At 51.4% G+C, this 24,889-nt stretch overlaps 1 protein-coding gene across 16 annotated transcripts in view; it reads left to right on the forward strand.

The window, feature by feature from the left end:
* Positions 1–24,889, forward strand: part of LOC308548598 (TLC domain-containing protein 4-like) — a 46,405-nt gene that overhangs the window by 4,545 nt on the left and 16,971 nt on the right. The window contains exons 1-2 of one of the 16 annotated variants that reach the window (XM_081120299.1): positions 4,149–4,272; positions 4,457–4,633. The exons of 2 other annotated variants lie outside the window; for them this stretch is intronic. Coding sequence is in view for 2 of the 14 variants with exons in the window: in XM_081120303.1 (XP_080976429.1) it covers positions 24,383–24,454 (72 nt within the window). In the remaining 12 variants the exon portion in view is untranslated. Of the gene's footprint in view, positions 1–4,148; positions 4,273–4,456; positions 4,634–14,222; positions 14,382–14,454; positions 14,694–14,758; positions 14,980–15,784; positions 15,900–19,000; positions 19,175–24,198; positions 24,455–24,889 lie in introns of those variants that run through there. 13 more of the 16 variants (XM_081120302.1, XM_081120304.1, XM_081120298.1 and 10 more) reach the window with 13 other exon arrangements.

Here is a 24,889-nt window from a genome sequence, read left to right on the forward strand (position 1 = left end):
TTACTTTCTTTCCCTCTAAGAAACAAAATCCTTATTTACCCCTTTTTGGTTTTTGCATCTCTGAGGATTCTTAACCTTGGGTATCTTCTCTTCTTTCTCTTGGTGGTGGACTAATTGTTGTCACCATAAGGCCCATTCTCATCTCCCTGGTCCTGTGTTCACTCCACTGGAGACCACGCTTACCTGGTTTTGTAGTGAGGTATGATTTTGTGAACTCTTGCCCTAAGCTTTTCAAGGAAGATGGCTTGCCTTGGATGGCTTTCTGTCTTCATGGACCTGTCTGTGACCAGCACAACCATGAACATGAGGAAGATATCCGAGGAGAGGACGGACGGAGCCACAAGATAGAAGGAGCCTGGGTCCTGAGTGACTTCATGGAATAGAGTGCCCTGTCAAACTAGGCCCAACTCCTATGGGAGAGGAAAAGAAACTCCCGTTTTCTTTATGTCATTGGTTTCTGGGGCCTCTTGATTACAGCAATTTAGCTTGGATGCCTGGAAATGAGGGATTTCTAATGAAATCTTAAAGCATATGGCATTACCTAAGCAGACAATTGGCAGTGAGGAAACAGATCTTGTGGGCTGGAAAAAAGGTGATTCCCTTAATGCCATTGCAAAATATCTGGTAAAAATTTCAGCTACTCAACTTGGAAGTCCGACCATGTGCCTTCTATGGCTAAATGTTAGGGCAAGCATTTGGAAAAGAAAAAGAATGTAAATGTTCTTTCCTGAATTTAGCAAGTTTTTTCAAGAAAGAAATGAGCTCCCATAAGAAATGACAAATTTGCAAGTGGAGATGGAGGGTATGGAAAATTGGCACCTCCCTGGGCTGGAAAGTCCCGCTATTTCTGTCATCCCAACAGGAGGAGAGAAGACTGTGTTTCAGAGACTTTCTAGAATCTCAGCCAAAGAAAGAGATCTGGCTTTGCAGGAGATACCAGATTAGGGTGTCATCCACACTTTTTAAGATCACCTCCAAGTAACCACCATGAAAACAATGAAGAGAGGAATGGGTAGAGCATAGAAACTGGAAAGTAAGAAACTTAAGAGCTAGTTCCAGGAAAGAACTTTGGCTGGAGTTTCTGGCACAGGGAATAGACTGGGGCTGAGTAGCCTGGACACTACCTACGTCTGTGAAGAAATTGTATTGGTAACGAAACTGTAAATCTGACCTGCAAGAGCCTGTCGTCCTCAAGTGGTTTCTGGGAAAGCATCCTCTCCAACGCCCACTTCATTCCTGAACCCAGAACGAGAAGGAACCTCCAGAGAGTAAGCCGGGCACCGTGGGCATAGCCAGAGGACCCAGGGGGGCTCATCAGGAACTCCGCGGCCAGGGCAGGAGTGTCTGGGAAGAAAGGACTGTTGAGGACTGCTGGTTGTTGCTGCGTTTCCCGTCGCTTCCTTTTCCAAATGGAAGTTTTTCTTGTGGTAGATTCTGTTCACGACCCACCACTGTGCCAACTCTGTGTTGAGAGTGGGGATCAAGTAGCTTATTTTTAGCTTCTTGGCCACAGAACTGTATGTGGCCACATCAAACGTAAGCGGGAACTCCGCTCTTCCCCTCAGAGAGCCAGGACCCTGAGGTGGCTGCAGGAACTGGGCCTGGCCGCCAATGGTCTCCCTGAGAGATGGTCTTTCGTATCTGCGTGGTCTGAGGATCGACGGGATCTCATTTACCTTCACCTGAGCTAATGCAGCCTTCCTGAGGGTTCTGATTAGTTTATTCAGAAACCTGTCACCTCCATGTCCTTGGCTCTCAGATTTGTATGTCCAGCCAGGTTCTCTTGTGTTCTAGACCAACATCATCCGAACACTGGTCCCTTGGCATGGATTTCCCACAGGAGGAACCTTAATCGCAACAGGGCACGACTGAAATGACTTCATTGCTCCTTAAGCACGTCCCTCCTCTGCGGAGACTTCTGGGCTTGTACAGGAGCAGCCTGAAGAGAGGCAAACAGACTGGCTCCTGGAGAGACTACAGTTCTAGGAGGTTAGACACTCGAGCTCTGCAGTCAGGCTTTCTTTCTGTCACCTCGGCCATGCCCTGTGCTCTGTGTCTTTGGCAAGTTCCTTAACCTCTTTTAGGTCTTAACTTTTGTCAGCTGTGAAGTGGGGAATTAGAGGAAATCTCCCGTGACGTTACTGTGAGGATTGAGTGAGGACTCGGTGGTGGAGCCCCGCAGGCCTGGCACGTAGGACAGGCCCACCGCAGGGTGTCGGCAGTGTGGGCGTGGGTGGGAAAGGAGCCAGGATCACTTGGGAATCACTGAACGTAAATGGCACTGTATACAAGGCTAAACACAGCGTGAGCTGAGAGACCAGGAGCCAAAGAGGGTGAACATGTTGAGCTGTGAGGTCCAGGCCGAGGGAAACCACTCGGGACTTTGGTTGCTGCTTGAGCAAGTCTGGAAGTTGGTGTGTGTTTCTCACACTGAGCGTGAGTCGCTGTAGGAGCAGACTTCGGATAAGAGGGGACAGCTCAAGCTAACAGCCAGTTCTCTGCCAATTTTTGGGCTGGTTCTTACCTTTTCCCTCCTCCGTCAAGAATCCGTTTGTTTACTAGTTCTTCACTGAGTACCTCAGAATGCAGTGGTGAGAGGCAGACCCGTTCCCGACCCCGCGGAGCTTCAGACCGACTAGCAGAGTCAGAGAGTTAAACCAGCAGCCTCAACACTTTGTGAGACCCTAGTGATCAGGGACAGCTTCCTGGAGGAAGTGGCATTAGTGGGAAACTTGAACTATAGATGAGTAGGCATCAGCTAGGCTGGGGGGAGTGGAGTGCATGGCTGGGGTGGGGAGAGGACTGTTGCAACAGCCCATGCGCTTGCCCAGGAGGCAGAGAGAACCAGGAACTTGGGGGACGAAGTAGTTCAGCAGTGCTGAAACATTGAGTTAGGAGCCAGAGGTGGCTGAGAGGAGGCCGTGGGGATGAACCTCTTCTCTCTGTTAAGGAATTTGGACCCTCCTCGGAGCAGTGGGAAGCCATTCAAGTGTTCTTACAGAGGAGTGGCATTTAGACAGAGCACCCCGACCATAGCATAGGTGGACAACAGGAGGAGCGGACACAAGGCCAGCGCCTGATTTTGTGAATTAAGTTTTAGAGGAACACAGCCACACCCGTTCACTCATGCTGTCTGTAGCCGCCGCCTGGCCCACATGCCTGAGCGCTCTCCCTCGGGTGCTGTGAGGACGCTGGCTGGCGCGGGGGCGGGGGCCTCAGGTAGCTCTGACCTATGGAGCTTGTGCCATCAAACGCCTCTGAGGAAGTCAAGAGGCAGGTGTCATGTGGGGTCATACGTTTTGTTTTTATCCAGGTAAGACTATTTTCTCAGGCCCTGTTTCACAATTCAGATAACATTCAGTACCTCCCCGGTGTTCCGCCAGTGTCCAGACGGCCTTGGCTTCAGCGTTACTTGGGGCCGCACGCTGACCGATGGGCTTGGCTGCTGGACCGTGTCCTCGTTCTGGGCGTGCTGTCTCCCCTCTGCTCCCGGCAGGACCTGGCTGCCTGGTTTCACCCACTGCCCACCCACGCCTCTGGTTGATCTCCATTACTCCAGACCCCTGGCCCCCCTCACGTACAACCTCACGCTCACCCCGGGTGTGCTGTGGGAGGGGTGGGGTAGTGGAAGCTCACTGAAGGTTTGGAAGACGTGAGGGGACTTAATTTAAGCAGTACTGAGGTGCGCCCCCAAGGTGCTCAGCCCGCTGCCTATTTTCTCTGCCTGTCTGCGCTGTTCTCCGCCCATTCCTCCTCCTCCCTCCCCCCAGGTCCGTGTCGGGGGTAGGACAGCCTCTCGTTGCCCTGCGCCCTGCTGACCGCCCTCTCAAGCACGCCATCTCCTCTTAACTCCCCAGGGCACTGTCCTCTGAGGAGAAGCCTAGAACCAGCTGCCGAGGGTGGTTTAGCTGCACGGTAGCAGCAGGCGTGTTGGACCCTGGGCGGGGTGCTCAGGGTGGGCTTGGATCAGACAAGGTGTAGTCAGGTTCTCCAGCAGAGTGGCCTGGAAGGGACGTGGTCCCGGGGCAGGGCCAGGGCCAGGGGCAGGGAGGAGGTCCTGAAGTTGGGAAGCCAGGGTCACCTGCACACAAGCAGTTAACTGTCAGACGGGTGAGCGTGAGGTTGTACGTGAGAGGCGGCCGGGCTCTAGAGTGAGGGACGTCAACCGGAAGAGCCTGGCTCCTCGTGACGGGAGAGCGCGTCTTCATGACTTTGATGTACGGGCCATGCCGTACTGTGTTAGACACACGGCAGGGACACAGGACGTGATTGGTAAGCTGAGCCCTTAACCTCGCCCGTTCCTGGGACCCGCTGCTTTCTCTTTGTGGTCAGGGGCCTTGGCTGTTTTCATACAGATCAACCTCCTGTGTCCGGACAAAGCAAACAGCATCGCTCACTTCTCAACAACCTCAGCAAAAAAGCACCAGTTAAGTGTATTTAATGTGTTCTTCCTTAGGTCTTTCTGAGGGAGGGCCTCAGTGTGTTTGTGTCACAACAGAAATTGTAATCCGCGGCTCGATTCCACACCGTCCTTCACCGATGCTTATTACTAAACCTGAAGTGCAGCGCAGGTGCCAACCGTGGGCTTTCATCTGGGCCTCCTGGTGACCCTGTCATTACACCCATTTTACAGGTGAGAAACCTCTGCTCAGGAGGCCTCTGCCTCAGGCCGTGATAGGTGGCCGGCTGTCTCGCTCCAAGACTCTGGTCTCAGTAACGCCTTCCCCGCCCATAACTGGTGGCCCTGCGCCAGCCTCTGAACCTTTGATCTAGTTCCCTTGCTTAAACCCTTTGTTGTTTCATCACCTTCTGTGCAGTCTGAAGTAGCTGGTTTGGCATAACTTACTTTTCACAGTTCCTGCCTACTTTAGTGGCCTAGCTTCTGTTTCCATTTCCACAAATGTGTATCGAGTTCCGAATACTTCAGTCCCTGGGGACAAGCCCAGCTCCTCCACGCTCCCTGGGTCTCCTTCCTGGGTGCTCTGCCTCCCCGGCTGCCCCTTTCTAACTGTTCTTCCCCGGGAGGCCTTATAACCTCCCTGGGACCTGATCCTACTGTCTGTAAGTTGAGGTGATACTTCCGTACGTTGCAAAGGGGTTACCTGGGACGCATCGTGGCTTTGCCGCTCACTGGCTGCGTCGTCTTGGGACGGCTGCTTCATTTCTCTAAGCCTCCGGTATTCTCTCCATAAAATAACAGATGGCTATTTATTTAACCCTCACCTGAGGATATTTTTTCCATTGCTTTTCAGAGAGAGTGGAAAAGAGAGAGACACATCGATGTGAGGGAGACGAATCGATTGGTTGCCTCCCTCACGCACCCTAACGGGGGCCAGGGATCGAGCCTTGCAGCCGCAGTACATGCCCTTGGCCGGAATCGAACCCAGGTCCCTTCAGTCTGAGGGCCGATGCTCTACCCACTGAGCCAAACGTGCCAGGGCAACGATGGTTATTTGAAACAGCTCCTGACAAGTAGTGAGTACTCAGAGTGAGCTATTTAGTATCCTACTACTGGGCGAATTAAGTAAGATTGACGTATGCAGTGATCCAGCACAACAGTTGCTAGAACCCTGTGCTTTTTTAGTGATTTCTTGCTCACGCTTCAAGACTCAGCTAGAGTTCACCCGTACGCTTCTCTCTAAGCAGCCTGCGCATTGTACACGCAGTCAGCCAGTTTGTCCACTGTGCTCACGCGTCCCTCTTTTCACTTATCACATTGCATGTCATTATTACCCACCCCACACACTGGAATAATATTTATTTTTTTACTTGACAATAAGTCAAGTGCTACATTTTTGAAAAAAACCTTAATCAAATGTTACTCATCGCAGAAGAGGGTCTAGCTGAAGAACAAAACATCCTACTTAAGATCTTTTTTTTTTTTTAACATACGAGTCAGTTTAAAATGATAGAAGTTCTGTGAGAACTAAGAAATCTATAGTCTGTAGTTAAATAATAGAAAAAAGTTAAGACAGCGAAAAGATCTGTAGCATCCAGCATTTTGCTTAATTCCGTGCTGAGAGCACTTAGGTTAGAAGATGAGGATTCTAGAGCCTGTGGTGTGTGCCCTGCACCACCACGGTCGGATGGGCTGCTGTCTCCCACCCCACCAGCCCCTGTCATCGATGAGAAGATGCCCTTGTTTCAGCCCGGAGCAGAGGGGACCACGGGGAGAGCAGAATGGACCTGAAGTCTCCTCATTGCCTCTGTTGGCCTGGACTCCTTGAGGACAGGACCGTCTCATTACCCACCCAAACCTAGCACGAGTGGGTCTTTAACACACACTGGTTGATTGATGGAATGAGCATGCTTATTAGTGAACAAGACCGAATCTGAAGGAACTTACAGTTAGTAGTGTTACTACCACTATATGACTGCTGCTGGTCTTGTTCATCAAGTATAATGGGCTCAGCACTGTCCAGAGCTCTTGGCACTCATGACCTCATTTAATTCTCATAATTGCCCTACTATGTGAGCATTATCCCATTAAAGTTTTTTTTAAATTATGAAATTTTGTTACCATTTTACCAATAAAGTAACTGAGGCTCAGAGAAGTTAAGTAACATACTCAAAGTCACACAGCTAGTAAGAGGTGTAGATAACTATTCCTGTTTCAGTAGAAAACTTCGTGTTGCCTAGAGGCCACCTTCCAGGCCACCTGGCTCCTTCCTTTCACATCTTTGAGCCACTGGACCTCCTCTGGATGATCTGATCATCTCGCACCATCTTTATCTGATGTCGCCTCTCACCATCTTTGAGCCACTTTATGACTCAGTGTTAATGTGTCTTTTCCAGATTCTCTTTTGAACAGGTTATAGCACCTGCCTGCTTCCCTCATTGAATGAGTTAAATAAAATCTTCTTTTTTTTCCTATCTGTATCAGAGTCATGATTTTAGCTTTTTTCTGAAAATTATCTTTTAACAGAGAGATGACTGAAATGGGACTCCCAGTCTGTCTGATTTCCAGGCTCATCCTGCAGCTCAAAGGCCTCTGCCTTCACCATGCACCTTCCCACCTTTCCGGGGAGCTTGCTTTTCAAATGTGGAGTCTGAGTTCCACCTCAGGAAGCTCTGATTCAGTCGGGATTTTGTTTTGTCTTGTTTTTAACAGGACTCCAGTTAGTCTGTTGCAGGTGGTCTGAAAAGCACTGCTTTGAATGACTCATGATACTACTTTTTTTAGTAGGAGAAAGAAAATACTTGTACAAAGCAAGTTATAAAGTAAGTTTTAAGGAAAGAGAAGAGGAGAGAAATCCTGCCTGGAGGGATCTAACTCTAGGAAGAACATGGCATTTGATCTGGGCCTTAAAATTAGGGAAGCTTTTCACAGGGAAAGATGAGGGAAGGACATTCTGTGCTTTGGAAGCAGCTTGAGCAAGGAGGTGGGAAGATGCACAGGATTTCTGGGGAATGACTCGTGGTCGGATTTGGCTGGATTGAGCGTGAGAGGGAGAGTGAACAGACCAGAAAGGTGGGTCTGAGGAGAAGCAGGTCGGCCGCTAGGCAGTTATTTCATGGGCGGTAAAGAGCACAGCCAGCTTTGATGGAGGGAGAAGGGTAAGAAGGTAGCTGCAGTTAGAAGACCCCTAAGAAATGTGAGGTTGGAGAGAGAGGCAGTCTCTGACCAGGGAGGAAACGTGAGATCTAAAGGATTTGAAGTCTCTTCTGTAATTAATGAGTATTTATTGAGGGCCGGTTGTGTGTGAGACACGTGGTATTGAGCACTGGGAGAAGGTGGGAAAGGGGTTACTATCCTCGTAGACTGTGTGTCAAGACTTGAAGGTGCTGGAGAGACGTCAGAGGTAAGGGCCTAAACCTGGTGAGTGAAAGGAGAGGGGAGAGGAGATGCGTATACGAAAGATCTTGAGGGAGTAGAATCGACAGAATTTTTTCTCTACGTGGACACAGAGGGTTAAGCAGAAGGGATGAGTCTAGGAAAATTGAGGTTTCTGGGTTGGGTGGTTAGAGGCATGATGACTCCATAAGTGGAGAGAATTGAGAAAGGAGCATGTGGAGGTAGCGAGTTATTCTAATTACATTCGAAGAACCTGGGAACCCACACTAGCATGTTTGGATTATCGTTCTGGAGCTCACAAAAGAGTTTTGGCAGCTATTGTGTAAGTGGAGTTGACGTCAGATATACCTCCGTGGGTTGGATGAGTAGGTAAGGCAGAGGTAAGCCAAAGCTGGGATCCCGTGCACATTGGCTGAGGCCGTGAACTGCAGTGGGTGGGACATGTCAATTGCAAAATTTAGAGGTCATAGTTAAAGCAGAAAATTCCCCGTGTTACCAGGTGCAAGGGGTCATCTCAATTGGCGATGAAAAGACCAAGGGTAGGAGAAGGCAAGAGCTCGTTGAGAAACGAGAGCGAAGGTTGTGGGTCAAGGGGAAGATGCTCTGGGACGCGTTTTGGAGACAGTGTGTGTGTGTTTGAAAGAACTAGTGCACATAGGCAGTGAAACCCCAAGGAGTTTAAGCAACAGGAGGTGCTCACTCAGTTCCCATGGAGGGAAGAGAGGAATGGAGAACCAGTGGGGGCCATTCAACTCCTCAGGAGCCCTTTAATCTCCTGTTAAGTTGGGGAAAACCATGAAATTCTTGGAGATAGTTTTTCTATGGAAACTAGTAGAAGAGATGCGATCTGGGTTCAGGGTGATGGAGCAATAACAGGGATGTCAGTGAGTTAATGCTTTGTATTTTTATATTGACTTCCAAATTTAAAGACTGGTTTTTATTGTCATGGTCATTACACACCAAAAAAGGGCAGGTCTACTAAAAAGCCATCTAAATGATTTAGCTCTACAGCAGTCCCCCTTTATCCGTGGGGCCTGTTTTAAGACCCCCAGTGGATACCTGAAACCACAGATAGTACTGAACCCTATAAACACTATGTTTTTCCTATACGTACATACCTATGATAAAGTTTAACTTATAAACCAGGCACAGTAAGAGATTAAAATAGAACAGTTGGGAATGTGATCTCAAAGTATTTTACTGTACTGGACTCACCCTCCTTTCAGTGATGTGAGACACCTCCCTGATGATGAACTGAAGGGAATGAGCTGTTATTAATAAAATAAGGGTCACTTGAACACGAACACTGTGATACTTCAACAGTTGATCTGATAACCGAGACTAAGTGACTAATGGGCGGGCAGTGTATCCACAACAGAGACGCTGGAAAAGGGTTGATTCCTGGGCGGGACATCACAGGATTTCATCAGGCCACTCAGAATGACATGCGATTTATAACTTATGAATTATTTCTGGGATTTTTCATTTAATAATTTTGGACCCCCGGTCACTTTGGGTAACTGAAACCCAGGAAAGTGAAACCGCAGATAAGGGGAACTACTGTATTTGTTCCAAATCAATATAACAAATGTCGAATCTAGACAGTTGGTGTTTGCAGCTGTTGGTTATAGTTATTTTCCAAGGATTTCCTATATGGCCATCAATCAGAATTTACGCAGTTGTTTTAAAAGTTTCCCATGATGCTCTCACAACTTGCTTTCTTTGTTGAAAGAATTAATAATTTGGATTAAGACAGAGTGAGTGAAACTTGAGTTCCTTTTACCTCTCTGTTGATACATCAGGGGGACTACTTTCCCTTTCTGTACCAGTGGAATCCTGTGTGCATAAAATTGTTAAAAGCCAAATCCGGATAGGATTTTTTTTTTTTTAAATTCTCACCTGAGGATATGTTTTTATTGACTTTAGAGAGAGGAAAAGAGAGAGAGAGAGAGAAACATGGATGTGAGAGAGAAACATTGATCTGTTGCTTTCCATATGCACCCCAACCAGGGATCAAACCCTCAACCTCGGTATGTGCCCTGACGGAGTCAAACCCGAAACCTTTCTGTGTTCGGGACGATGCTCCAGCCAACTGAGCCACCCAGCCAGGGCCACGTCCAGACAGGCTTCACAGTGTCATCCCTACAGTGGTCCTCTGTCGAAGTCTAGGAGGAAGGCAAAGCAGTTCTTTCAGTCACTTGCTTTCCTTGTATTAACTTTAGGTAATAGCTCAGGATAAAAAATGGGAAACATCGTTCTTTTGCCTTTTTCCTTCTAGAATGTAGGTTATCAGTGAAGAGTCTCCCCGGCTGTAGAACCTCGAACTCCTAGATGAGTTCCTCGACAGACTAGGAAGAGTGGGGGAAATGTGTGTGGGGAAAATACATGCAGAGCACCCACCCCACAGGGTGTAGCACAGGGTGCAAAGGTGTGCAAGACGGAAAACTAGTCCTAGGAGCTGGAGGCCTGCTGTGGTCAGTGATCAGGCTCTCGCCTCTGGGAGACCATAACGTTGCCTCTTCTGGGGATGGGTTTTGATAATTAGGCACCTAGAAAGGTGGACTTTGGATGGACGTGTGTAGGAACAAGACTGGACAAAGACAAGCAGTTGGAGGCAGTGGGTCTGATGCAACAGTGGCTGTTTCTGTGGGGAAAGAAAGGTCACAGGTCACCTCTGTCTCACTGGTGGCTTGGGGACCATGTAGTAGAGACAGAGGACCACTGCAGAAAACATTCCATCTACACAGGTTGTTGCCCAAGGTCCGAGTCTAAAGACCTCGATGCCTGTGTCTAAGTGGTTAAAGAACAAGTGAGTTTCCTATCCACATAAAAAGAAATCATTTCTATGACAAAAAATTCTGACATTTTATTTTAACTTGGTATATACTATTTTTTGTGAAATGCTGGATTTGTATTTGATTGGAGGAAAACTACATGGATTAAGTTAAATTTTCTTATCCTGATGGTCTTTCCATGATCGATGTTATAGTTTTTAACATGTTATGCACACATAGCATTAATAGTTAAAATTTTCCTTACCCCACAGTCCATTTCTTCCCAGTTTTTGGCTATTAAACATTGTGTTAGCATTTTGAGATACTCGACAGTTTATTTTGGAATATATTTATTTGACAAAGTTCAAAGATGTTTAATTGTAACAGTCTTTCAAAAGTTATTTTTTACCTGGTGTGTTCTGTCAAGGAGAATTTTAAAGTCTTAGAGTAGGAGCGTACCTTTCCTGTGGAAGATAGATCCCCACCAGATGATTTTCAAAAATTAAAACCAGGCTGTCTTCTTTTTAAAATAAAAAACTTAGAATGTTGTAAAATATAACAAAAGTATCTTAAAAAGAGATGGCAATGGGTAATTTTTCAAAACTGTCACTGGAGAGCAAAAATGTTTTGTTTTTACTAAAGTGCAGAGAATGTGGGCCTTAAGTAGGAGATATGAAGGCAGCGTGTGCATTTTCTGTATAAAAAGTACTTACCACTCTCAGTCTCCATGCGTCTAACTTCCCATGTAGAGCGTGTAACACAGGAACTTGCGTTAAGCCATGAACATGGCACAAACGGAGTGTGCTGGCAACAGTGCCAGTACTGCATGAACAGACTAGTGACATTAGGAGGGAGTTCGACTGGGGCACCTAAGGGAGGTCGCATGTTTGCTGAAAAGAATAATGTCACAAGAAATTACCCGTTTTTTCTTTTTATTTTTCAACTAGTTCATATGCCCATTGAAATTTTTCAGTTATATGTATTATTTCATTAAAATTGAAAATTATTTATTGCTTCTCGGCCTTTCAGCTAAGATCAAATGTAAAAAATAAAAATTTATTTAATTTTTATAATTAATATCAATTATAATTTACATTAACTTATAATAACCTATTAATAATTATTTATAATTTACAATAAATTATAGGAAAAAATCACCTAAAATAAGCAAAAAGAACCCAGAAGACACAGAATCTCACTGTCCCAGAGATAACCACTTTAATATACCGAAATAGTTTCTTCTTGAAAAATTCTGAAAAACAAATGACAGAACTTTTAAATACCCAAAAAAACTTACCAAAAATTCTTGGTACACTGAAACTACTGATAAAAAAGCAGTGCCGGGGTTATGCATTGTCTACTAAATCAGCCTTATCAAAATGGCTAGTGTCTTTTTGATACTCTCACTAACAGAACAGTGGGGAACTGAGGCAGTTTTCCAGGATATGTTTGCTTTAATTACCTTGTTGTTTTAGAAAGAAGCAGCTTTGGGTCTCCGTTTTCCAAACAGTTGGCTCTGTTTAGAAGTTTAGGAATTTGTGGAAACAAATTTTTCAGAAGAATTTGCCTCAGAAGAATTTTTGTATTTCCCCCCCTCTTTTTAAGTGTGGATGAACAATTTCATTTTTGTGTGAACTGTTTCTTTGAACTGTTTTCATGAACAAAAAATATATAAAAAGTGGAGTTCACTTTGATACCTTATATTTAAAACGCAGAAAAGCTTCAGAGAGTAAACACAGCCTCTGGGGCACTGTCCTTGGAAGGGGAGTGCTGGTAAAAAGAAAGTTAAGAATAATTAAAGATTTAAAATGTGAATAATGGAACAGATATTTTTAAAGAAATTGAGCTGCATTAAAATAGGAAAAAAGGCAGTTGATATTTTCTTCTACCTCCTAAGGTCATTGAGTTTTGATGAATTTAAAAGTTTCCAGATTCAACTGATATTTACAGAATTCCTTTCCTGTCTCGCAGGGCTTGGTGTATTTGCTCTCGCGCTGTGTCATCCCAGGACTTCGATGCATTTCTGGAGGCCCAGCCTGAAGGAGTGTAATGGGACAGAGAGCCTAGTGGATTTGTGTGGGTTTACTTGGCCTTGGCCTTGCTGTGGGTGCTAGAGAACACGCATAGCAAAGGTAATAATGATGGTGCCTCAGGAAAAAACAGAGCAGCTGTCTGCCCAGAGTCAGGCATAGAGTGACCTGGAGGAGGTAGAGTCCTGAGGTCCCGTTTGCAACGTGGCCTTGCAGGGCTGACCCCACAAATGCTCACCTGCAAGTGCCCTGCCCACGCAGAGTTAGGAAGTAGCTACCGGAGTGCGTGAGGCAGTTGTGGGGCTGACCACAGGCGTCAAGGTCTCTGCACACTGAAGAAACTCCGGTGGGGCAGGTTGTGGTCAGACAGGGCGCCCTGCTGTGTCCAGAGAACCTTGGGGAGAGCAGGGCCATGCGCTGGAGCCTGCAGGACCTCCCTTCCCTGCCTGGGTGCGGGCCTTTCAGTTCCAGTGTGTGTGCTCGTGTGTGTGCATGTGTGTGCTAGGTAAACATGTTAGCTTTATCCGCAGACGTTTCTTACAAAGGACTGTCCTACGTTATTAATGGCGGTGCTTGCTAATTAATTGCGTTAGAACTCAGCTCTTTCAAAGATGGATTTGTGATCTTTTTTGCGGTTTCGCGCAGCCCGCACGCACCGCCCTTGCTTTGTTCTGTTCGGTTCTGCTCAAGGCAGCCGCACGTGCGACCCGCGCCGGCACCGGGCAGGGGCAGGGGCGCCGGGCAGGGCAGGGGCAGGGGCGCCGGGCAGGGGCAGGGGCAGGGGCGCCGGGCAGGGGCAGGGGCAGGGGCAGGGGCGCCGGGCAGGGGCAGGGGCAGGGGCGCCGGGCAGGGGCAGGGGCAGGGGCGCCGGGCAGGGGCAGGGGCAGGGGCGCCGGGCAGGGGCAGGGGCAGGGGCGCCGGGCAGGGGCAGGGGCAGGGGCGCCGGGCAGGGGCAGGGGCAGGGGCGCCGGGCAGGGGCAGGGGCAGGGGCAGGGGCGCCGGGCAGGGGCAGGGGCAGGGGCGCCGGGCAGGGGCAGGGGCAGGGGCGCCGGGCAGGGGCAGGGGCAGGGGCGCCGGGCAGGGCAGGGGCGCCGGGCAGGGCAGGGGCAGGGGCGCCGGGCAGGGGCAGGGGCAGGGGCGCCGGGCAGGGGCAGGGGCAGGGGCGCCGGGCAGGGGCAGGGGCGCCGGGCAGGGCAGGGGCAGGGGCGCCGGGCAGGGGCAGGGGCAGGGGCGCCGGGCAGGGCAGGGGCAGGGGCGCCGGGCAGGGCAGGGGCAGGGGCGCCGGGCAGGGGCAGGGGCGCCGGGCAGGGCAGGGGCAGGGGCGCCGGGCAGGGGCAGGGGCGCCGGGCAGGGGCAGGGGCAGGGGCGCCGGGCAGGGGCAGTGGCAGGGGCGCCGGGCAGGGCAGGGGCGCCGGGCAGGGGTAGGGGCGCCGGGCAGGGCAGGGGCAGGGGCGCCGGGCAGGGCAGGGCAGGGGCGCTGCTGCGGGCCGGCTTTCTGCACTGGGCAGCGCGGGGCTCCGAGCTGGCGGCCCGATGCCCACCGCCTTCCCCGGGACTCGGGACTCCGCGGGGGAGCGGGCCGGGCCGTTTCCCGGGAGGAGGGGCCGCGCGGGTGGCACCCGCGCCCCTGCCCGGCCCGCGGCACCTGCGCCGGCGGAGCCCGAGTCAGCCGGGCCGGGGGTCAGCGCCGCCCCGCTTCCCGGCGACGCGGCCCGAGCCCGGCGGTGACGGCAGATGGACACTCGTAACTTGCGCGAAATGCCGGTGACGTGGCGAGCGCAGGTACTGCCAGGACGCGCGCTCGGGCCGTCCCCACCCGGCGCGGTGACTCGCCTGGGCCAGCCGCCGCCCGCCCGCGGGGACGGGACAGGGGCAGGGGACAGCGCGGCCCGAGGCCCTCCCGCCCGGGTCCCAGCCGGAAGGTCGGCCCCGCCCCTCCGGCGGCCGGAGCGCGGCCCCTTTAAGGAGCGGCTGCGGTAACCCGACCCGCAGTCGCGGCAGCTGCGCGGGCGGCGAGCATCTCCCTGCGGCGCCAGCCTCCGGGCCGGGCGGGAGCTGCGGGCGCCCGACCCGCGAGGCTCCCCACGCGCGCAGGTGACGGGGTCGCACGGCGGGGCGGGGCGGGGCGGGGCGGGGCGGGGCGGGGCGGGGGCGGCCCGGGCTCCCGAGACCCGGTGTCCCGAGCGCGGGGCGGTGGCTCCGGCAGGTGCGCGGCGGGCAGCATCCCGGCCCGCGGGCCGCGCAGGTGGGTCCAGGCCGAGTGTCTCCGCGTCCCGCTCGCGCTCCTGGGCCGTCTGGGCGCCCCCGGTCTCAGACGCAGGGGCGGGCTCCTTGGGCATCAGGGAAAGCCTGGCTGGAGGCTGGCACACAGGCCCATCAGGTGGGTAGGAGCCCCTCTCCAGCGCCCCCCCCCATTATAAAACCAGAAGCTGCTGTTCACCCAGGCGGCGCTGGGATGGGTCCTGTTTACAGCCCCGAGTCTGAAGAGCCTGGTGCAGAGGGACTGGGCACAGGGTCAGAGGCAGGCACGGGCTTCTGTTTACTGCGCTACCCAGGCAAGTTGGTTACTCCTGGAGCCTCGGTTTGCCCAGCTGTGAAATGGGATCCAGAACGCCAGCCTTTCCCTGCTGGTGGGAACACCGAGCTGTCCAAGTTCAGGAAAGGGTTGCTCTGCTGGCCGGCGTTGTCTTAGCTGCACACATCCGAGCCTTGATGGGGTGCACGTTGGCATGTGAAATTATAAACTGGTTCTTCCAGAGCGCCCTCCGAGAGTTTGAATGACTTGGATACCCACTGGAGGACAAAGAATGTTCGTGGGGATGTTAGGAGTTGAAGTGAAAAGTAGGAAGAGCACTGTCGTTTTATGGACTCTGCTTGGCCTGCGTGGAGTTGAGAACTGGGTGTTGGGCTGTGTGTGTGTTTAAGTGACATATAGCCCTGTGGGCACACGGTGTGGATCAGAAAGCAGCCTCCTCCTTTAGCTAGTCGAGGTGATTTAAGGTGCCATGTGTGAAGTAGAGAATTTCCCCCTTGTTTGTCTTTTCCTTAAAGTGAGAAAAGTGTATTCCTGCCAAGCTGGAAAACTGGAAACTACCTGGAGCAACCACAGATTTAGTGTATTTGCCATTAGATGACCCAGAGGATACTGTAGGTTGAGGTGCTTTTCTCCACCCCTGCAGCTCCCTTGGCCACATGACCTCCTCCAGAGTTTGAATCTGTCCTGTGTGTCTGGCACATGCTTGACCTGCCTCAAGCGGCAGGCCCACCCCAGCTGCTCAGCCCAGCACAGTTCTTTACACGGTGAGCCATTCCTTTTTCTCTGAGCCGCCTTTACAGTGTTGGAAAGAGCGATGGCTCTTTTTAACTAGAGCCAGACACTGGGAGGGGCCCAGGAATGGCAGTGGTCACGGGGCTAAAACTTTATAGCGAACTCCAAGGAAGCTGGGCCTTCTGAACCCACCCTGGAGTATGGACACAAGAGGTGGCCTGCTCTTTCCTTTGTCTTCTGGAATCTCCATGGGGGAGAGATTACTTTGGTTACCAAGATAAATGGAGGCCTTGCAAGCAGGGAGCCACCAGAGCTCTAGCTCAGAGCTGGACTGACTAGGAGTGGCCCCAGCAAAGGGGTGGGGGAGCAGCAAGTGTGACTCGGGAGGGTGGAGGGCGGCCTCCCAATGACCAGGTGACCAGAGGAGGTGCAGGTGCCCTGGTGTGACCTGCCCTTTGGAGCCTAGCACAGCTGTCCTGCAGTTCTAGACCTGCCCACCTCCTCTGTGCTGGAGAGGAGCCCCAGTGTTGCATCACCCCCCACCCCCAAGCTGGCCTTCCCTGGAGGGAAGAAGTTGAACAGCTGGCTTTCTAAGAAACCTTCAGACATCATCGTCTCCCTGCACCCTCTTCTCAGATGCCTATCCCTACCCTACAGATGGAGGATTCATTTCCCTCTGACAGCTCAGTTGAGAAAAGCCAAGTGAACAGTCTGCGAAAAGACAGAGAAAAGTAGTTTTTCTGCAGAGAAAGATAATGAATTAATTGTCTGGGTGAAACTGTGGGCGATTGGACAAGGGAGGGCAGGGCCGGGGCGAAGTTGTGCTGGACAGCCAGTGCCCTCTTCCCCGGGCGAGGCAAGGAGGCCACCGGGCTCACAGGGTTACCCGGCGGTGCTGTCTCTCTTTCCATTCACCCTGTGCGAGGAAGAGACAGCAGAGTGGGCTGGAGAGGCCACTGTTCTCACGGGTGGGAGACAGGCTTGGACTGCACATTGTGTATTCACCTGGCATGGGTGTCAGGCACCGAGTGTGTTACACTAAGAACACATCACATCGGGTGAAGGAGGTGGATTTTGTCAGGAGACCTGAGGTATTTCCAGAGTGACTGTGCTCGTGATTTTCCTGATCAGAGATGAAAGGTGGCTCGTAAAGAAACCGAGTCCTGCTGCTCTGTGGTTATTCATGGGGAGACGATGTGCTCCCAGCAAGTCCCAGACCTAGAAAGGAGGCTGGAGCAGCAAAGCATTTTTTTTTTTCTTTCTCAGAACACTGGTCTGTTCAGGGAGAAGGCAGCCCTGTGGCTACAGTCCTGTGGCTACGTGAGCAGAAGCTTGTGTATTGTGTAAAAGGCCAGGGCCTGGGAAGGCAGTGAGCAGGGAGTCTGACCAGAGCTCCTGCCCACGAGGAAGGGAGTCTGAGCAGTGGGGCACTGGGACCGGCAGCCAGGGGCCAGGCGCTGGGTGTGGACAGAAGCAGCACTGTAGACAGTTTTGGTGACAGCACAGCACATGGTGTGTTTTTATGTGGAGACCCAGGAGATAAGTACCCGTGTATCTGAAACTGTGCTTTGCATCCTGTTTTCTGTTTCTGCTCTGTGTCTGTTTCTGTTCTTGTTCTGAAAAACTCAACAGCTGTCCGGGGGTCACAGCCCATTGTCTGGAAACCACATATCCAGTGGATGGAGCCACAGGTCATGGGGAGCATGCTGGGCATGGGGGCTGCAGGTGCAGGGGACATGGAGGGAGCTTGGATTGATCAGGAGCTACCTGCACCTCCGTCGGTGGGTCTCATCTGGTGTTTGGGGGACGCAGGATCCACATTAATGGAGGGCGGCTGGCTGGGCAGATGCCAAAAGGAGACTTCCTACCCGTTCTCTCCACTTTGAGACAAAGCCACCAGTGCCGAGGAAGTGTGGAAGGCGCAGTTGGGCTGGAAAGCAGGTCCTCAGAGCAGCAGGTCCAATAAGAAGTAACCGCCACAGCACAGGCCGCTGGGGCTTTAGGCCTCTGCGCTCACTTTCACCTGCTGGCTCTGGATGGGGGGGCAGTGTGGTGGGCAGCCCCCCCAGCTCTGAGAAGTTTGCACAGCAGCCAACAGAGTGTGGTTTCCAAAGCCCGTTTGCTGATCAGACAGGTTAGGAAGTTGGCTGCTTGCCCCACAGAGAATTGGAAAAGCATTTCCATTACATTTGATAAGAGGGCTGGGTGACCAAGACTTCCTTAGACATCTATTTCAAGATGGACAATCAGACTGGACTCGCCAAGCATCGTCTTTGGGATTGCCAAAAAAGCTTTTTGGAGAAACTGGTGAGGCAGCACCCAGCATCCCTGGGCGAATCCCAGTGTCTGCACCCTGGACCTAATCAATGGCAGAGTCTCTTCAGGGCTCTGGTTTCCTTTTCGTAACAGTGTCGACTCCCATCCGAGCTTGCTCACCAGTGGGCAAGGACAGCCAGGCCTGCAGGAAGACCTGCAGGTACCACACTTCCCCCGTTGCTTGGTTACTGCTGGCTTCTGTCATCCATGTGCAACCTCGCTGGCTCCTCCCATTGACCCATTCCTGCCTTGTCTGATCTTCTTGGCTGAGTTGCTGTGTTTTTGGTTTGACGTTAGCCCTCCTCAGGGCTCTATCTGACCTTTCAACCCTGGTTTCTCTGATGTTACCTTGAGCCCCCCTCAACTTGCAGTGCCCACCTGTCTAGCCCTCGGGAGCCCTTGCTTGGATCCTGGCCTGGGCTTGGCTGGTGCCCCTTGTATCTTGCCATGACTACCCTGGAAATAATTGGACATCGGTAGGTTTATCCTTTGATTTTGATCTAAATTTTGAATTTTGGTGACATGGAGAATGTCTTGTCAAGTTAATTTAATTTGCTTTCTTCAGAGAGACTTTAAAACCTTTAAGAAGTATAGTTCGAAGGCATAGAAAACTTCTCCCTGTTTGGCACATGTTTACTCAGTGGAATAGGAGGAAGAAGGAATTTTCACTGAATGAAAAATTTAGAACAAATTAATAAACGGTCTTTACAAAGTGTTACATGTTAGGGACATAATTCCCTCGGAGGCGTGTAAAAATAGTGAGACAGTTGTGAACTGAAATGCTTTGTAACTTGTCACATGTTCTTTTGAGGACTTACAGAGACCCCAGCTGTGCTCCGATGGAGAGAGACTTGTGGGCTTTTCAGATCTAAAACCTGCAGTTTCCTGAGCATCCGTTTCTCACATGTCCTGTGGGAGGACCTGGGAAGAGAAAGGCTGTGGGGTGGGAGCCAGGTCCTCCCCGGAGGGCCCAGCGCCCGGAGCAAAGGCGGTAGGTTCCCAGCATCCAGCTCGAGCCTCCCAACCAAACCCGTAGACATTCGTGGTTTTGAGGACTTGACAATGCTTTGTAGCCTCAGGGCTCTTCCTTTAGTGTTTTTTTGTTTGTTTGTTTTTAAGTTACTCATTATAAAATACATTACAAACAGCCAGTGCTTTGAGGAATGAGAATTCACTCCTCCCCTTTCCCCACTGCCACCTCCTCAGTTTCACTCCCAGACAAAACCACATACCAGTTTTGGGGGCAGAGACCTTCTAATATTTCTCTCTACAAATGCCAATGTGCCCAGTGAGGTACTTAAAAAAAATTTAGCATTTTGCTGCTTGCGCACCCTCCCCCCCCCCCCCCCCCCCCGCATCGGATGTGATGGGCAGGCTTCTGCATCGTCTTGTGCGTTTAAATGTCTTGCCTTGGGAATGCTGCCCTGGACGATTCATGTTACCAAGTCTGAGGGCCAAGCTTGGGTCCTTTTATAGGACTTACCCCAGATTGAAGCATGGGGTTTGCAGTAAATACTAGAGGTCACCTGAAGCCACATCGCCTCACTGGCCTATGAGGTGGTTCGAGGAAACACATATGTGTGTTTAGGTTTTTGGCTGTGTGATAGCGGCAAGTCCAGTACTGAACTGGGCACAGAATTGCCAAGTTCACAGGGAAACAGTGCAGTTGGGAGCAATGTAGGGCAATGGCGCCTCCTGCGAGGAGGTCAGAAGAGAAACCATGCTCAAAGCCACCAGATGCCCCAGTCCCATCCCGGGTGAAGGTGAGGTGCAGGACATCCACGCCAAAGGTCATAGGCAGGGAGACATGGGCACCTTGCTTCAGAGCAGATGTTCCGTCCCTCTCAGCCTGGGCGCCATGGGGAGAGAGGGGCTGCGTTTCTGGGTCAGGAAAGGGTCTGATAACAGGTGCTGTCCTTTGTGACTGATGTTTTGACCTATTTTCCATAACAAACTCCCCAAATCTAGTGGCTGAAAACAGTGATTTATTCTTTCTCCTGCTCCTGTGGATGGCCAGGCGGTTGCTCAGCTGGTGGTGGGCTCCCTCGTGGCTGCCTCCAGCTGGAGGGTCAGCTGGACAGAGGGTCCCGACAGCTCACCAGCAGGGCTGGGAGTTGGTGGTGTCGCCTATTAGCTGGGCAGCCTTGGTGTTCCACGTGGCCTCCAGTGGACTAGACAGCTGGTGGTCTCCCAGCAACACCGCAGAGAGTGGAAGCAGGTGCTGAAGGTCTTTCCAGGCCCACCTGGGCTGCAGAACCTTCCCGGCCTCTTCCAGTGAGTGGATTGTCAGCAGGCACGAGGCCAGCCCAGCCTCCCAGGGGCAGAGACATAGACCTCACCCATGGGTGACAGCAGTGACAACATCCTGTTGCAAAGAAATTTACAGCTATTACGTGATTTATCACGGTGGCAGCTGTGCTGGGGGCACTAGCCCAACCTGAGCACATGACTACCTGCCCGTAGGCCTCCCTAGCCCCTCTCATGAGTCAGAGAGGTCACGCTCTTCTTGCCCATGCCACTCACTAAGGACAGACTAGGGTTTGATTCTAGGTCTCTCTAGCTGGGTGGAATTTGTCCTAAAAACTTGACAGGATGCAGAGGTTTGCTTAGTTCTTGAACCCATTCAACACCATCTCTTGTTTCATGTGGGGAGCAGGACAACGAGAGGGGCCTAGTGCCATCCAGCAAAGCCCCTCCTCAGTCCTGGCCCCGTGTCCTCAGGACTTCTCAGAGGTGATCCGATTGATGGTTTGGAGGCGAGAAGGCCCTCTTTCTCCTTAGGTTCTGACTTCCTAGGTGGCTTGGCAGGTGTCCCAATTATTCCTTTATAAAAGGAACAAAACATATTTGGAAAAATCTTGCTCTGTCCAGGTTTTCCTTGATGTCACAGTGCTGGCGGAGAGCCAAGTGCTGTCCCAAGCCAAGCGGTTCCTCCTGTGACCCCTCCAGCAAGGACGAGCAGGGCTGCAGCAGCGAGTCTGTTGGGAGTGGGGGAGAGGGTGGCTGCGGAACCTCCTTTTCCGGAGCCCCCAGGTGACAAGGTGCCCTTCTGCCCCAGTTCATGGCCCGCACTCACAGGGATGCCCCTGAGGCACAGGAGGGTGCTTTATTTGAAATACTGATTTTCTTAGAGACAGGCTCTTAAATGGCATAAGAGTCCAGCCCCTTGCTATCCTGTCAGGTTCTGAGTTTGTGTGACCTTCCATGACTGTTGTCTCCTGGCTCAGGCCTCTGGTCTGCCCAACACCCAGCGGCTGTCCTTGGAACTCAGAAGTTTCAAAAACAAAGACTTCTTTATAAAAGTTTTCAGTGGGGTGAGAAGCTAGGAAGCAACATTTATGAAGTAAATAAAATGTGCTGTGTGTGCTCTGAGCCACAGGGCCCTCGAGGACCAGCTGATTTGCTTAGGGGAGGCTTGGGGGACGGGGGCGGGAACCAGAGGAGCAGCGGGGCTCTGGGAGGAGGCCCACAGACAGCCCAGCTCAGACAGTTGTGCAGGGAAATAAACAATTGTAAATAGACCAAAAAATGTGCATGACATAGATTAACTACACCAAATTTCATTTTATTTATTGTAAGTTAATAACGAGAAAAAAGCATCGATGTGAGAGAGAAACTGCTACCAGTTACCTCCTGTCCTCCCCTTGACCGGGGTTTGAACCCGAAACCTGGGGATGTGCCCTGACAGAGTCAAACCTGCCACCTTCCGGCGCACAGACGACACCCCAGCCAGCTGGGCCGCACCTGCCAGGGCTGAAGTTTAGTGTCCTAACTGACGGGGAGGGACTGTAGCGACTCCTCTGTCTCAGGAACTGTCTCTTGTTAGAGAAGGAGCCAGCGGCTTAGTCCTGTGGGTACAGGTTCCTTAACCTCCCGGCTTAGTCTTTGTTTTTCCACCATTTGCTTAATTTTAAGAAGCAGCACCAGGGACAGGGAACTTATCCAGGTGGGTTGACTTGACGCAGGCGGCTCCCTGTAGACTCACACTCATGCTAATGGTTCCGGAGCATGGGGCCCAGAAAAGAAAGAGGTAGAATGATTTTTGCTTGTAATTCTCCTTACTTTTTAAAAGATGCAGCTCTCCACACAGAATTAAACACACACACAATAAAAACTAAAAACAAACTAGTTAGCGGAGGGCTTTGTATGCATTTGATTAGATGCTGAACAGGTTTTATAGGAATAAAAAGCCCAAAGGGGGGAGTGTGATGGTTTATTCTTTACTGAGGGTTAAGTATCTCTGGTTAATTATTGACATTTTATGAGTATTTACACAAATAATTGCAGTGTACCTCCCATATGAAAGTGCAAACAAAGCCCAGAATGAATGGGGGCAGGCATGCCATTTTGGGGGTAGAGTTTTTGTTTGGTTTGGTAAATATCTTCTGCAGTCCAGTGCTCATTTACAAATGATTTACAGTTTGCAAATAGAGACTCTTTAAATGCGCGTTTCGGCTACTGACGTAGATAAATCAATATTTCTGCAATTGAAATCAATACTTGTGTAGTTGATAGGAGCGTGAAGATAAGGGCAGGTTGCAATGATGTACACACATGAAACCTTTGAACAGACACCCCGTGTTGTAAGCATCTAGGGTAGTCAAACCAAATGTCACACCGCTGTGGTCTGCATGTGTGTCCCCCCCAATTCACATGTTGAATTCCTGACCCCCAAAGGGGTGGCATTTGTTGGTGGGGCCTTTGCGAGGTGATTAGATCTTGAGGGTGGGTCCCCCATGAATGGGGTTAGTGCTCTGATAAAGGAGACGCCACCTCACGGAGCTCCCAGTCCCCCTGCCATGTGAAGTCTGCGACCCGGGCAACCAATTTCTGATGTTTTTATGCCCCGCAGTTTGTGGTGTTTTGTTAAGCAGCACAAACAGCTAAGACACATGGTCAATACTAGTTCACTTATGACATTGGTGCTCTTTGCTTTGGGACATTTGGAGGTGACAATTTTTTTAAAAGACCCAGAAATGGAGTCTTTTTGGTCAATGATTTAAAAATTTGAATTACATTCTTTTGAATTGCTGGTTCTGGCCTCAGTGTGGTTTGGAGGTGAGAAATTTTTTGAAGTCAGCATGTTTTTATGTTGTTGCCATATTCTAAACCTGTAAAGAATTTTTGTAAGATTTTATTTGAGCCAAAGTGACCATATCTGCCAGGACGCAAGATCTCAGATGACCCAAGAGTGACAGTTTTGTGCTTTCTTTAAGGCATTTAGTGCTGGTTTGAGGGTGGTGTACTTATTTCAAAGGTGTGTTAACCTAGAGGCACACAACAATGGACAGGGCTGCTTAAGGCAAAGGTGAACCTTTTACTAAAGAAGTTACAGGCCTGGGGCATGACCTGCGCCAAGACCTGCGCCAAGACCTGCCCAGGGAGGGATTTGTGGTCAGACCACGGCGAGGTTCCTTTCTGTGGATCTTCTGTTTGCACCAACAATGCTGTAATACTGGGGTTGTCCATTTAGAAAGTTCTTTTTTCCAGTATTTTGATTACACTGGTTGGACAAGGGACCTGTAACTGGGGACACGAGCCGAGTGGAAGGCATGTGTAGGTCAGGAATGTCTGCTCTTGTCGTTATTTTATTTATAGATACTTACTGAGCACGTGCTGTATGGCAGGCGCTGTGTTGGGTCTGCGAACACAGTGGAGACGGGGAAATGTTCCCATTTCCCACCTTCGTGGGGCTCACATTCCACTGGGGGAGGAGACATTTGTTCAAGGTGTGGCCCTAAAGGAGGGGATGTGGTACAGAGTGCAGATGGGGAGGGACTGACTGTTGACTGTTGACAGGCTCAGGAAAGGCCTCCCGGGAAGCGGGGCTGACCTGGGGCTGGAGAGGGGAGAGTTCACTTGGGTTCAGAGGGGACACGGGGCAGGAATAGGTGACAGGAAGGCCTCGTGGAGGGAGGGAGCTGAGAGAGGCCTTCGCTGGGGTGCAGCTCCTGAGAGGACCACGTGCAGGGTCAGGCCTTGAGCTTGGTTTGAGCCCCTGAAGCTCTGTGTGGTACCCACAGTAGGCAGCTGGCCGCAGGCGTTGGGAGCTCAGAGGAGGGACCTGGGAATCTCAGCCGGAGACTGTTCCGCGTGCAGGCGGCAGCCACAGGCGGGTGAACTCACACAGGTGGGGGAGGCGGGAGCCAGCCCGAGGGAACTCGCCGGCGGAGGCCTGCGGGGTCATGAGCGCGCGGAGATGTTCGGAGGAGAGGCGGCCGCGCTCAGGAAGCACACGCAGGTGTCTGACCTCAGCCACAGCTGCTTCAGGGTGCGTGGGGTGAGGAACGGAGCCCGTGTGGACAGACCTTTCTGGAACTTTGGGCTTGGAGGTGGGGGTGCAGTGGGGAGAGAGGGAGACAGGGCAGGAAGGAAACAGGGTGGAAGGAGAGTGCGTTTGACTGGGAACGTGAGCCTGCCTGGGAGCCAGTAGGGAGCCAATAGGTGAGACAGTAATGGGGAGCAAAAGATTTCTGGGGGGCCCAAGAGGGTGCACGTGAGGCCACAGGCTCGAGGGTGTCCGGAGCCGGGAGGGCAGCTGGGTGGAGGGCAGGCGCCTGTGCCGTGGAGTTTTCACACTGGCTGTGAGGTGGGAGGGGGCTAGCAGCTGAGGGTGGGGTGGACGCTGCAGTTGGAAAAGGGGCGATTTGGAAAGTCAGCTGTGGGTGTGGGAGGGTTGGTGGGCCAGCGTGAGGGGGTTGGCAAT

The sequence above is a fragment of the Miniopterus schreibersii genome, assembly GCF_964146895.1.
Source record: "Miniopterus schreibersii genome assembly, chromosome: 19".
In the NCBI taxonomy this organism is placed as follows: Eukaryota; Metazoa; Chordata; class Mammalia; order Chiroptera; family Miniopteridae; genus Miniopterus; species Miniopterus schreibersii.